Source organism: Cebus imitator, unplaced genomic scaffold (assembly GCF_001604975.1).
Source record: "Cebus imitator isolate Cc_AM_T3 unplaced genomic scaffold, Cebus_imitator-1.0 Scaffold633, whole genome shotgun sequence".
Taxonomy (NCBI): domain Eukaryota; kingdom Metazoa; phylum Chordata; class Mammalia; order Primates; family Cebidae; genus Cebus; species Cebus imitator.
This window is the reverse complement of record NW_016107948.1, coordinates 222,459-237,212: the sequence shown is the minus strand read 5'-3', so window position 1 is coordinate 237,212 and position 14,754 is coordinate 222,459. Positions and strand designations below refer to the sequence as shown.

General features: G+C 45.3%; 1 protein-coding gene across 4 annotated transcripts in view; it reads left to right on the top strand.

Moving 5' to 3' along the window:
- Positions 1 to 14,754, top strand: part of SLC44A3 (solute carrier family 44 member 3) — a 71,153-nt gene that overhangs the window by 52,772 nt on the left and 3,627 nt on the right. For all 4 annotated transcript variants that reach the window (XM_017517474.2, XM_017517473.2, XM_017517472.2 and 1 more), the window contains one exon: positions 14,147 to 14,284. In XM_017517474.2, coding sequence (XP_017372963.1) covers positions 14,147 to 14,284 — 138 coding nt within the window. The remainder of the gene's footprint in view (positions 1 to 14,146; positions 14,285 to 14,754) is intronic.

Genomic DNA, 14,754 nt, shown 5'->3' with positions numbered 1-14,754 from the left:
GACGGGGTTTCACCATGTTGACCAGGATGGTCTCGATCTCTTGACCTCGTGATCCACCCGCCTCGGCCTCCCAAAGTGCTGGGATTACAGGCTTGAGCCACCGCGCCCGGCCCTGCCTCTTGCTTTTTGATCAGAAATGCCAGCAGCTTTCTGTCTTCCTTACTAAAGAATATACTGGTCAGAAAGGTCCCAGATAATCTTGTGGAGGTCAGGGCAGAGAAAAACCTGCTGCTTCTGGGGATATCTACACCTCTCTCCCCTCCTACCTCATAGTGCCTCTCCCCAGCCTGCTTTGCCTGCCAAGACTTTTTTTAGTGAACATAATGTTGGTCTCTATCTTCTAAGCCTTTGCGGCAGACTGAACTTTGCAGTATCTCCAACCTCCTCTTCCCCAGCCCCTTTCCTTGCAGTTAGCTCTGTTTCAATGACTCTCTTTCTCATATCCCATCAATTGCTGAAGCATTCAGTGACTTTTCCACATCAGGTTTGTTTGCTTCATCCCAAGCCAGTTGGCAGCTCTCCAGTGACTCCTCTTTTCTCCTTTCCCAGAGCAGCATGTGCATCTCAGGAAAAAAGTAATAAATATTGTGCCCTTTATCTCACGAGATTAGGAAAATGATGTAAAGGCTCTTAAGGAGAAACAGTTCTTTCAGAAGCTGGCATCGCCGTAATAGGTAGTCTCATCACAGAGCATCCAGACAGCCATTCTTTCAGCGGCAGCGGTGGTTCTGAGTCCTCCACCCCCGCTGACTGGTTTAGAGCTATTCTGGGCAGCCAGCTGATGGTGAGAGCTCTGGAGAGATGCCTCATGTGTGCATGCTTCAGAAAGAAGCTCACATGTGTGTCAATAGGATAGTTTGCATTAAGGTTCATTTATAGACCATGGTAATCCCCACACCCAGCTGTTGCGTGGCAAATGCTGCTACCCTGGCTTTAGATAGAAAGGAATTAAGGCACCTATTGGTCAGAGGCCCCAGGCTGTCTGGGAGAAGACAAACTGGATCCTCGTGTTTCCTGATGTGTGGTTCAGAAGATGCTGGGCATATGGCTGTGGCTTTCTTTGGCTTTCCTGGGAGTAGCCTTTCTGGAGCAGCTCCCACCTGCTATGGCATATTCTCGGGGCTCCGGAGGGCGAGGCCTAAAGCCCTCTTCTCCAAGTGGGCCTTAGTGCTCAGTCCTTTAGAGTAAGGCTCACGTTAAATTGGACTCTGAAGTGCTTCCTGACTTGAAATTTCAGTGCCTTCTGGGAGAGGCACCTAATGTTTGTTGAATGAATTATTGTATGGGAAAGGGAGGGAAAGTTGCATATGGGAGCTCCTGCGAGGCAATTGAGGGTTCAGTGAGAACGACTTTGACTTCCTCCTACGTGTGCAGCTCCTGAAAACAGGAATACAAGCCACTTACTGGCACTTACTATATGCCGGGTACTGTGCTACTTTATAGGTATGAACTACCTATAGCCTCATAAAGTAGCCTGTGTATTATTTTTTTAACAGATGGTAATACTTTGGTTCAGAGACCTTGAGTAGTAACCTGCCGTAGGTTAGACAGGAGGAAAGTAACAGAGCTGACTCTTGAGGTTGTGAAGACCCTGTAAGTCATTTCCTCTTCCTTGTCCAAGTTCTGAATAACTGTGAGATGCAAGAGTCAAGCAGATTAAAAATATCACCTTGGATACGAAGTCATCTGATTGGAAAATTACCATAGGAACAGCTGTAGGCAAGTCGGCTTGTTAATGTTTTACCCCTGAATCAGAATGACCAGCCCACCCTTTACCAGGCCAGCCGACAAGGTGAAACTCTCTATGGAGCTGAGAAAGTGTGTTCCTGCTGACAAGCAGATCCCAAAAGAGAGTGAGGAGGGGCCTGAGCCCACCTGCTCTCTGCTGCTCCTTCCAAACTCACCCAGTCCATCCCTTAAGTTCACCTCCTTTCCTGAAACAAAGGAGAGGCATTAGCCTAAAGGAAGTCCCTGACCACAGAAACACAAAGCCAGGGAAATCAAGACTAGCCCCACACTGGGATTTAAACCCAGGTCTTCACCAGTCCACTAGGGCAGTCCTTCCACAGGGCAGGAACTCAAAACCCCAGAACTTTAGAGATCATGACACAGACTCCCCTCCTCATAGCGGAATCTGGGATTCGGAGGGCTTGAATGCCTCAACCAGGTTATGCAGTGGGCAGAGTTCATTCTGATTCTTTTCTCTATCCTGCATCTTCTCATTCCTTGCCCTTCTGAGCATCCTTGAGGACAGACAGGTGTGTCACATTACACAGTAGGTCAACATGGGCTGCCCTGGTGTAACCTTTAGTGGAACTCTATGTAGATCTCCCCCATCTTTTGGGCAACATGAAGACGAGCCTATTCTCATGGCAGCAGAAGGGTGAGGAGCATTTGGGTCCTGGGAAGGTTGGGGTCTCACCTTTTACTAATTGTAGCAAGGGCAACTGGGAGTGTTTCCAACAACACTAGTTTAAAGGGCCAACTGATCCAAGGAGTCGCCGTTTGTGTAAATCTGAGCCTTCTTTCACAAGTCTGAGCTCCATGTGGAACACAAAGCAACCTCTTTATGTTCTTTGTGCCTCCCTGTCATGACATGTCCTAGGTACACTGGAAATATGGGCTGAGGGAGACCGCCCATGTTTTTAACTTTAAGAAAACAACCTTTGGAATTAGCACATCCAGTTTCCTCCTAAAGAAGGAAGAAGGTGACATGTGAAAACACTGTGTTCTGACGAGCAGTTTGGATATGGGGATCTGGCAGCTCAGGCTGACTCCTCCTGTGCCCTTCTACCCACAGGTTAGTGTGTGTGGTGGATACCACGCTGCCCGGGCTGGGCCATCATCTGTGATCACAGCTAGGCAAGGGCCAGGTGGGGAAGCAGCTCAGAGTGGAAAAGGGAACTTTCCAACCTAAGTTGTCAACATTACCCCCAGTGCTCAAGAAATGTGAAGAGAATAGATTAGCTTCAAGGTTTCCCAAATTCACTTGGTGTGGAAAATGAAATGAAACCATTAAGTAGCTTCTACCCCAAATGTCCTCTTCCCGTGGGATGGAGAGCAGGATTCTTTGGGGCATTGCTCTTTGTCTGGAACAGTTGTTGTCCGAGGGCTCTGCCCACCTTGAAGCCCTTGTTCTTCTAAGCAAGGCAGTGACTCTGGGCATATTCCTCAGCTGCCATCCTTATTTGTCCTAAGACATTGAGACTCGCTGGGAGAAGGAAGTGATGATTAGTCAGAGACTAGAGAATGCATTCATAAAAAGAAAAAAGCGTATGAAAGGAGGTGTGAGTCACTGTGGCTGAAGGAATACACACCATTTTGATTTAGCCATCACTAATTCATGTCCTGCTACAGCAGGACTCCCACGACACTCCAGGCACCACCACCTGAGTCTCATCTTTGAATGACTTCTACAGGCTGTGAAGAGCAGCCACAGATTCAGATGTGCAGATGATGCTGTATCATGTCTCAACCTGATGGATTGGTGGAAAACTTAATTTGTTATTCCTGTGCTATCCCGCCTTGGGGTTATATGAGGTTTCAGGTGACCCAGACATTAGTAGATATAGGTTGACCTCGAGACATCATCTTCCCATCTTTATGGCTCCTCAGGCCCTGTTTGGGAAGTAGGAATCTTTTACATTGGTCACCTGTGGTCCTATCTGCCTTGAAGTGCTAGCACTAGGTGACCAACTGTCCTAGTCACCTGGAAGCCCCATGTCTCTGGAACCCCCTCACCCCCAAACAAACCAGGACCCTGGGAATGGTCATAGAGGAGCCTTGCCACTTCTCCAAGCTGAGTTAAAATAAAGATGGGGGCAGATTTGGACCTTCAGTCAAGACCCATAGACCTTTGTTTCCTCTTCTCCAGCCCAGGAAAGTGTCATTTTCTAAACTGGGGCTGGAGGAAGACCTGCACACTCACCTGCTGCTCCAAAATATTTGACTATATTGGGAAGCCTCTTCCTTTACCTTAGGTAAGGGCTTAAAGAGCCTAAAACTTTGGAAAACAAAAGCCAGTGAGAATTGAAGACTGGATGTCTTCTTCGCTCCTCTCCCCACCTGGCCTCCTAACCTTAACTGGGGAAATGAGCACAGAGCTTGAGTCCTGCTTGAATGGGGAACGTGGAGAGAAGAGAAAGAGAAAATACATGTGGAGGAGAAACTGAAGCAAAGAGAGCAAAGTCAACCATCATACATGTCTTAGGGATGGCTGAACATTCCTCCTTCCATTGAGAGTTCCCTCTCTACAGACATTTGAGAAACAAGTTTGCGAAAAGCAGAAAAGGAAGTGACTAAGAGAATTTTGCTTCAAATAGCTTTCTTATCTAGGCGGGACGAGAAAGTTCCTAAAGGTTTTGGCAAGTGGGTGCAGGCTTTGGCAATTTTTCAAGTGGTTTCCTCTTCTCTATCTCTTACCTTCTATGGAATGCCTCAGTTGGCCTGGGTGGGGTAGAGAGAACATTTGCTAGACTTGCATTCATCCCAGGAACGAGACAGCTGAAGATGAATGACTTCATCAGGATGCACCCCAGCAGGGGTGGAGAGGGGCGCTTTGGGCGTGCTTGCCATGCCCACATCTTGCTTCCATCAAAGCAACAACAGAGAAACTTGGGTGGGGCTCAAAGAACGTGAGGCACCTGATCTCACTTAGTGCCCTGTCCCCAGCCTCCAGCCTGAAGCTTGGCCAAAGCAGACCTTCCATGAGTGTCCGAGGATTGAAGAATGAATATGAAGACCCAGACTGCCTCAGTACCAGCCCTGGGTTCATGCCGCCTTCACATAGCTTTTTAGCATATACCAAGAGGAGCAGGGAGGCAATAAAGAAAAAAGAAATACTAGCTCAAAGGAGCTGCCCTTTCTTGTTGGAGCTGTTCTAACCACACTTAGAAGTGACTGCAATGGAAACTACTTTCTGAGCAGAGAGCCAGTGGAGAGAGGAGGCTAAAATGGGAGGGACAAATAGTCTTTAAGGTTCAGAAAGAAAATAGTTGTCACACTACAAAGCCACAGTAATGAAAATGGTGTGGTACTGGCATAAACATAGATACACTGTGCTAGATAGATATACAGACCATGTGAACACAGTAGGAAGCCCAGAAATGACGCCTTGCATATTTCGCCAAATGATTTTTGGCAAAGATGCCAAGACCACACAATGGAGAAAGGACAGTCTCTTCAACAAATGATCTTGAGAAAACTGGATATCCACATGCAAAAGAATGAAGTGGGACCCTTACCTGATATCATACAGAAAAATTAAAATGAACTAAAGACCTAAAACTATAAAACTCCTAGAATAAAATGCAGAGAAAAGTGTCAGAACATTGGATTTGGCAGTGATTGTTTGGATATGACACCAAAAGCACAGACAACACAATCAAAAGTGGACAGATGAGACCATCTCAAACTTAAAAACTTCTACACATCCAAGAAAACAGAGTGAAAAGTCATCCTGCAGAATAGGAGAAAATAACTAAGTTACATATGCTAAGAAGTTAATGTCCAAGATACGTAAGGAACTTCTACAATTTAACAACAAAAAAATCAACCCAATTTAAAAATGGGCAAAGGACTTGAAAAGACATTTCTTTAGAGAATCTAAACCTCACTAATCATTAGGAAAATGTCAATCAAAATCACAATATATCACCTCACACCCATCAGGATGACCACTATCAAAAGAAGAACGTAAGTGTTGGTGAGGATGCGGAGAAGTTGGAACCCCTGTGCACTGTTGGCAGAAATGTAAAATGTAACCATTATGGAAACCACTATGGAGTTTCCTCAAAAAATCAAAAATGGTTCTATAATACCATAGGATCCAAGAGTTCTATTTCTGGGTATAAAAAAGAATTCAAAGCAGGATCTCAGAGATATTTGCACACCTGTGTTCATCACAGCATACTCTCAATGGCCAAGAGGTGGAAGCAACCCAAATGCCATCAGCAGATGAATGGATAAAGAAAATGTATTATAGCCATACAGCAGATATTTTGTGGCCACATATTTTCTTCTTTTCCTTAGAAGGAAATCCTGTCATATGCTACAACATAGATGAACCCCAAGGACATTATGCTAAAGTAAGTAAGCCAGTCACAAAAGGACAAATATTATATGATTCCATTCAGTATTTCCAATCATCCATACAGTGTGATTTCTTTCTGAACCTCAATACTGATTCCATTCATACAGTATTTGTCTATTTTTACTGTATTTGTCAAATATAATATTTTGACTAGATACTTCAAATGCTGAATTGTAGTAGTCAAAATACTGTATTTAACAAATACCCGAAAAGTAGACAAATTATGAATAAAATCATGCAGTATTTGAAGTATCTAAAAGTAGTCAAAAATCATAGAAACAATGTAAAAAGGTGGCTCCTGAGGGCGCTGGGGCTAGGGAGAGGGGAAATTAGTGTTTAGTGGCTATAGAGTTTCAGTGTTGCAAGATGAGAAAGTTCTAGAGATCTGCTGCACAACAATGTGAGTATACTTAACACTACAGAACTCTACAGTTAAAAATGGCTAAGATGGTAAGTTGAATGTTACAAGCTTTTAACGACAAAAAAAGAGCAAACTGCTGGTGTGGTGGCAGGCACCTATAGTCACAGCTGCTTGGTAGGCCAAGGTGAGAAGATTGCTGGAGCACAGGAGTTCAAGGCCAGCCTGGGCAATGTCGAAAGACCCTATCTCAAAAGAAAGAAAAGAGATGCTACAACAGTGAATGTTTCTGAAGCAAATGCCTTTAAATTATAAACATTTTTCACTGCAAGGTGGACCATGCTATGTTACCAAATGATAGTTACTCCCAGCAGCCAGTGACCTTGGATTTCCCGCCAGGCTCTCTGTCAGCCGGCCTTCCCCAAGCAGCCTGGCAGGGCAGCTCTGGCTTCCCCAGCCCGAGGCTCACCAATAGTGTGCTTGTCGAGGGACGTGCACCTGGCTTAAAATTATTTCCCCCAAACATGCAACAGATGAAACACACGAATGTTCCCATTTCTGCTCTCCATCTCTCTCCCGCCATTTCCTCAGTTCTGGGCTTCAAATCAGAGAAGGTTGATATTCTCTTAAGAACCAACCTTCTAAAGTCTGTAAGTCCCATAGACATCCACTGAGTTGGCCCAGTATGCCGGGCACCATGGTAAACATTTGGCATACACAGTCTGCTTATCTTCTCTAGGACTGTGTGTATTAGATAGGTATTATTCCCATTGTACAAATGAGGAAACTGAGCCCCAGAGGATGAAGAGCATATCCAGGGTGACAGCACTACTATGTGGTCACCCTCGTGACTCCAAAAGCTATGGCCTACCAGGGCTTAACTGTGCTGCCTGGAGTTCCTTGTCAAGGATAAGGGTAAGGAGGAGGAAACCAGTGAGTGGCACGAACAGGGACAGCTCATCTATGTAATCTTCCTTCTAAGAAAGCCCAAGCACTCTCCCCATCCTCTGTGTGTCCCATGTCATGGCTCTACTGTTTAATTTTGCCTTCCGGAAGACCAGGTCTTCCTTCTTATTTGCTCATTCCCTCAACTGATTATGCACAGGTCAAATAGATTAAAGGATGTGAGAGCTCTCCAACTGGGAAAGAGTTTGGGGGATGAAGGTGACACTTCCATACAGCCCTATAACTTGGACCTAGCTCATCCTTAAGAATCATCATTCTGGTGGGCTTTCCTGCAGAGTGCAGAGCTTTGCTGGCAGATCAATGAAGGATCAAGTCCAGGAAGATGCTGTTGCATAATTTGGCCTTTTCTGAATTTGTGGGAGGATGAGTCCCGTCTAACACAAAGAGCACTGGCTGTAAGCACCTGATTCCTGTTCCATCTTTGTCACTTCCTCTTCCTGGTCACAGCCTATTGAGATTGCCAATTCCTCATTGGTGAAATGAGAGTGCTTTTCTTGGTGCTATTTAGGATGCCTTTTAATCCGAATTCTACTGAAAGAACAAAGGGATCAATCAACTGAATGTGGGTTTCATATGAAGAAATATTTAGAAGACATTCTTGGTTTGCTAAAGCATCTTTCTTTATCTGTTGAACGAATATTAGCCCCACAGAGAGGCCAGGGGTCAGAAGGCATTTCAGGCGAGAGAACCGCATCTGATGGTGTGAATGCAGTGGCCCACAGCAGGTGTGTGAAGGGGCAGGTACGGTGGCAAGTGCTGGATACGCCTCATTAAAAAACAAAGACTAGGCAGGGTTCGGTGACTCATGCCTATAATCCCAGCACTTTGGGAGGCCAAGGTAGGCGGATAGCTTGAGCTCAGGAATTTGTGACCAGCCTGAACAATATGGCGAGAACCCAACTGCACAAAAAAACTACACAAAATTTGCCAAGTGTGGTGGTGCATGCCTGTAGTCCCAGCTACTTGGGAGGCTGACGTGGGAGAATCACCTGAGCCTGGGGGGAAGTTGAGGCTGCAGTGAGCTGTGATTGTACCACTATATGCCAGCCTGGGTGCCAGAGTGAAACCCTGTCTCAAAGCAAAGACAACTTAGATGTAGAGACTTTCATCATCAAAGAGGCTAGAAATGCGAAACCCTGACAAAGTCAGAATAATGTTACTCACTAAAATCAGGAAGCAGGGGAAAGCTTGAGAGGACTCATCTTTCTCAGCTACAGTGCCTAAACTGAAAACTCTGTGTTAAAAAAAGATAAGTACTCTAACTTCCTCGTGTTCAGAAAGCTTTTTAAAAACCTAAATATTTTATGTGAAGGTGCAATTTGTCTGAAATTCGGGTATTCCTTCATTGTCAGTTTAGTTTCATTTTCTTTTGTTGAAGTCGAATCAACATTTGTCCTTTTATTTAAAATATCATGGATAGTATGGTTTCGTTATTGTAGTGCATGCTCAGTGTATCCGGCCTGCCTTTTTTCTTCTGTGTATATTCACAGAAGGGTGCTGAGGTGAGGTCCAGTCGATGTTAGCAGTGGTTATTTCTGAGGGGTGGGATCACAGTGACTTTCTTGCTTCTATGTCTCTGTGTTGTTTTTTGTGGGGTTTTTTTGTTTGTTTGTTTGTTTTTTGAGACGGAGTTTCACTCTTGTTACCCAGGCTGGAGTGCAATGGTGCGATCTCGGCTCACCGCAACCTCCGCCTCCTGGGTTCAGGCAATTCTCCTGCCTCAACCTCCTCAGTAGCTGGGATTACAGGCACGCGCCACCGTGCCCAGCTAATGTTTTGTATTTTTAGTAGAGACAAGGCTTCACCATGTTGACCAGGATGGTCTCGATCTCTTGGCCTCGTGATCCACCCGCCTCGGCCTCCCAAAGTGCTGGGATTACAGGCTTGAGCCACCGCGCCTGGCTGTTTTTTGTTTTTTTATGATAGGCATGGAAATAATAAGCCATTCTAAAAATTAAGCAAAAAGAAAAGTTTTAAAAGAGCAAACAAAACAGCACGGCCCTGAGCCTGGCTTTGTAGGCAGCTCTCATATTCTTCCTTCCTTCTTCCGCCCCACCTCCCTCCTGGCTGCAGCCCCAGGGGACTGGCTGGTTTCCCTTTTCACCGTCTCATTGGATGTTTGTTTGCGTCCTGGTGGCCGGTGAATTCCTGAAGGGATCTGAACGGTGAATGCAGGGCCTTGGAAAGCCCAGAGGCTGTGCGCTGCCTCACTCCACATGTGTTTGTGATAAAAACAGGGCTCAAGATGAAACTGGTCTGGGACGGTTCCTGCCAGGTTTACTGTAGGCCCAAGAAAGGCCCCTGGATGTATGGGGATGTATCAGGACTCGGGTTTCACTATATTTTTTTTCAGTTCTGAGAAAAGTATGAATGCCCATGCTATTTATTCATTGTCCAGTTTCTCGAGTTTGTTTTAGTAGTTCTTGCTTTGAGAATAAATATCGGAACTCTGTGAGGAAGGCGTTCCAGAAATAAAGCTGGCTATTCATAGCATGGTTTTGGCAAACACTTTCCCTCTACTATGGAGGGAAGCTCTGTTTACCTTTTTGAAGAGTTGACAGAAACCCAGGTTCACAGTTCTGCCACCAAAAGAAGAAAGCACTTCAGTTCAGTGAGAGGACAGACCCAGCTGATGATGGAAAAGGGCTGAGCTGTGCTGGCTAAGCGTTTGACTTCAGGAGTAAAAAACAGTTCTTTCTATTTTAAAGCTGCAATTAACATTCTTGGATAACTCTCAAAGTAACTTAAAGAGGTAATCTAGATTTTCTCTTACCTAAAAGTACACTTAAATCTCATTTTTTTCAATAATTAGAATTTTCTATAAAATGGGAATAATACTGGCTGGGCTCAGTGGCTCCGCCTGTAATCCCAACACTTTGGGAGTCCAAGGCGGGCGGATCACATGAGGTCAGGAGTTGGAGACCAGCCTGGCCAACATGGTGAAACTCTGTCTGTACTAAAAATAGAAAATTTAGCCGGGCGTGGTGGTGGGCGCCTGTAGTCCCAATTACTCAGGAGGCTGAGGCAGGGTAATTGCTTGAACACAGGAGGCAGAGGTTGCAGACAGCCAAGATCGCATCATTGCACTTCAGCCTGGGCAACAGAATGAGACTTCCTCTCAAAAAAAAAAAAAAAACGCAGGGGGTGGGGAATAATACCACCCATGGTGATTATTTCACTGAGTTGTGGTGAAAACAGTTGAGATCTAATGTGATCTGAAGGTGGCTGGCTCTGAAGCACAAACATAAGGCATCAAGGAACGTTGGAGCTGATTAAAGTCTTTTCGAAGCAGCGAAGTGAGGGCCCTTGAGAAGTGACGTGATTTGGTGGAAAGCAGTTCGGAAACTCTTGGAAGGCAACATGACTGGAAGGCAGCCTCTGTCCACTAAGCCATCCTGCCACAACTTCAGCTGTTTTCGAGGGTGCGTCTCATGACAACACCACTTTGCTATTTTGAACGTTTTGGGAGAAAAAGCACAAAGTAGAGCTCAAAGTAAATGTATTCCTGCAGATGGGCCTGAATGAGTTAGAGGTCTACTTCATGCAGGACAGACGCAACACCTGTCATGTTCGTGGAGCCGGAGCACGCTCCTTTACCTCTCTGTGCTTTAGTTTCCTTAACCACCGCATTGGGTTGGAGTTAAGAGGATTTAAATGAGTTAATGCATTCGGGGAGATGTCGCATAGAGCCTGGCACTTCACGCTAGATTGATGCCATTATCATTTATTATTAGCATTATTTATTTACCCACAGAATTTGCATGCCTGTCTACTGACTGGAAAAGAAAAAGGCCACAGATGCAAACTAGGAAGTTGTAGCTACTGTTAGGTCTGTGCCAAGGCATTTGGGATATATCACTAAGGCATCCACCAAGGTGGGGGTGGAGGGGAGCCAGAGTGCCTGGGAGGAGTTACTATTCCTAATATTCCTGTTTTCTCCGGAGAGGAACTCACAGTCTTGGGGGGCTAGCCCCTGGCTTATGACTGCTGGTGAGCTGGTGTGCTAAATGGCTGCATGGTCACACAGCATGTGCACCCGACTCCAGCAGGGTCCCATAGGCATCGTGGAGGTGCTTGGGGAGTCTCCTAGGCTTGGATAGGAAGGAGCCTTGGAAGGTGCAGAGCTCAGCAGAAGATGGTGATGCGGGAGGTCTGACCTGAGCTTTCCCAGGACAGCCTGGGGGAGCTTCCAGAAGCACAGGCTGAAAATCATGAGTCCTCCTGAAACTTCCTTTCACTACCCTTGCTCCAGTGTGTCAGCCCCACCCACCGAGGTCTGACCCCTCACTCTTCCAGACCAGTTTCCCATTTCTCCTCTGCTCGGGCCCCCCAGTGCCTGCTGGTGCGCTCCCGTCTGCAGCTCACTTTGCTGGCTTCTGCTGCCGCCTCCTCCCCTGCTTGAGACGGGCAACATTGGGGCCAGCTCACATGCCACTTCCATGAAGCCTTCCCTGATCCCTCCTGCCGGGCCTTCTCCTGCCCTTTCCCTCCAGCCTGTGGTTGTGCTCTTTGTGGCTCTCACGTGTGTGCTTGTGCTATATAGTTCATTGTTTTGAAGCCCTCGCAGCCACACAGGGCCGTCCTCATTGCACTCTTCCCTCAGTGCTTCTCAGCCACTCAGGACAGCCCCAGGTGACCAGTCCATGAAAGTCTGAAAACTAATCCTCCTGTACCTGGAGGGAGTCTTTAATCCCAGGGAAGGGAATGAGAATTGGGACCTAATACTGAGGTGCTACCACTGCCAACTTGGGAATTCTTCCTCGTGTCTATCTTGTGTGTTTACAGCTTCAATTTCAAGACATAGAAATATCTGCCCACCTGTTTTGTGAACTAAAGAAGTATGCACACTGAATTTTGTCTGAGAATAAATCAAAAGCCGAACGCCACTACCTCCTGCTTGCCTGTTTAAAGGTTAGCCTTCAGGATCTCTTGATTAATTTCCACAACCAATAAAACATGTTTCCTAATCCTTTTTATAGCCAATCATTTCCACATATTGTTAGAGTCTGCAGATTACCTTGGCATATTAACCCTGAGTTCTGTCATCCCAGGAAAATACAAATGTTGAGAACAAGGGCTTACGATGAAAATGTTAGTGCAATCCATCCTCCGGCTGCCAGACAAGCAGCTTCTACTCAGAATAAGTACAAATTAGCTAATGCTGAAACTGCAGAAATGTTCAATCCATATCCTGTGTCTTGAGTGATTCCTCCGTCCTCCCCCTATTCTTTCAGACATAATTTTAGATCTCTCTGCTGCACTCAGGGTTGAATCTTGCAAAATGCTAGTGGTATGGTACCTGCAGGAAGGCATATATAATTTCTTTATTACAGTGGCTTTAATGCCCTTTTTCAATGGGCTTGATATATAAGAAAAGATAAATGCTTATGGGTCCCAAACAAACTCTTTGGACTCAACACATGCTTGAGAAAGTATAATAACTTTTTTACTCAATCATTTTAGCCAAAAAGCAAAGTCTGTTTTTATTACTTATGAGAGATGATGCCAAATTGAATACGAGGCAGTGGTCTGCAGAAAAAGCAGTCCCCACAAAAACAGTGCTTCTCCATGGGAAGCAGAAAGCACTTTAGGACATTTAGAGTGGGGAAGTGATGGGGGTGGTGGGCTGGAGACAGCCCGAATAAAGAGACAGAGACAGAGGCTGAGCAGCACGTGGCGGAGCAGCCGTAGCAAAGCAGGACAATGCTGGGAACTGGCATGCCATCTGAAAGCCCTTTCCTGGATCCCTGTGGATGTGAGGGATTAAAGCCTACAGGTCAAGCAACCACAGGCCCTTGCCACACCTCCTCAGGTACTTAAAGAGCTGCCTCTGTGTTCCCAGTTGTAAATGAGATCATCTCTGGTGATGTCTGGATGATGATAACCACTCTTTATTACACATTTTCTGTGTGTTTTACAGGGAGTATGTTCTTTAATCCTCCCAACATCCCTTTGCGGTAGGTGCTGTAAGTCATTTTATAGATGAGGAAATTGAGGTCTTAGAGAGGTTAGATCATTTGCCCAAGACCAACAGCTAGTCAGTGGTAGAATTGGGATTTGAGCACAGAGACAGTCTGGCTACAGAGCCTGTGCTTACCGTAACCACCATGCTTTTAAATAGCAATTTTTCCTAATGAAAATTGATAGTGTAATGTCCAGAAGGTTAGAATTAAAAAAATAAAAATAAAAAGGTCTCTGTCTCATGGATTCACCAGGGGACCTGAGGGAAATGCCTTTGATCATGGTTTCCAGTCTATAAAGGAACAATTATGGCATTCTTCACCCGCCCATCCTACAGATGTGTTTTGAGGTTGACAGGATTGGTCATCAGGGCTCTGAAAACCTGAGATGATTGAAGAGGCCTAAATAATACGAGTAAATGAGTCTCCACATCCCTGCACGAGACTCAAGCCCCCCCACTGGAGCAGCTTGCCAGCAACAGCTGCTTTGAGATTTTCAAGGCAAATTTCACACACCTCCTCTGTAAAGTCCAAAACCAAGAGCTCCTTGTGGAATACTATTAAGGCATTTTTGCAGGGAATTCATCTGACATCTGACTGAAAATTCTAAGGCAAGCTTGGAAAGGACGTTGAAAATGGTATTTGTTATGGGTAGAGAGAGTAGGTTTATTGTAACTCTCTCTAGTTTATAAACACTTTGTATTATCATTACATTGCCTTTAAAACAATACTTGTAAGAATTATCTCTTAAACAATTCTCTTCTGTTTCAGAATGCATATACTACAACTGCTATTAATGGGACAGATTTCTGTACATCAGCAAAAGATGCAGTCAAAATCTTGTCCAAGAATTCAAGTCATCTTAAGTCTATTAACTGCTTTGGAGACTTCATAATTTTTCTAGGAAAGGTGAGATGTCTTGACTAAATAAAGGAGCCTGGGATTCTAAAAATTAAGCCACACAACAATTGGTCTGAAAGGGAACTATATTTCTTGACTGCGTAACTCTATAGTGGCTGCTGCGCTTCATTCATTATCTCATTTAATACTCAATCCCATGAGGTATCTCTATTTTGCAGAAGAGGAAATGGTTTCATAACCTTTCCAGGGCACTACAATGGGTAGAGCCAGAATATTCATCCTAGTCTTACTCCCTTACCTGTGATCAGTTCTATCATTCTGATTCCCTTCTTCGGGTCTAAAATGAAAATGCTACTAACCTCAGAAAATGAATGTTTGTGCGTTTTGTTTCTACTTAAGAATATATGGGGGCCAGGCGCGGTGGCTCAAGCCTGTAATCCCAGCACTTTGGGAGGCTGAGGCGGGTGGATCACGAGGTCAAGAGTTCGAGACCATCCTGGTCAACATGGTGAAACCCC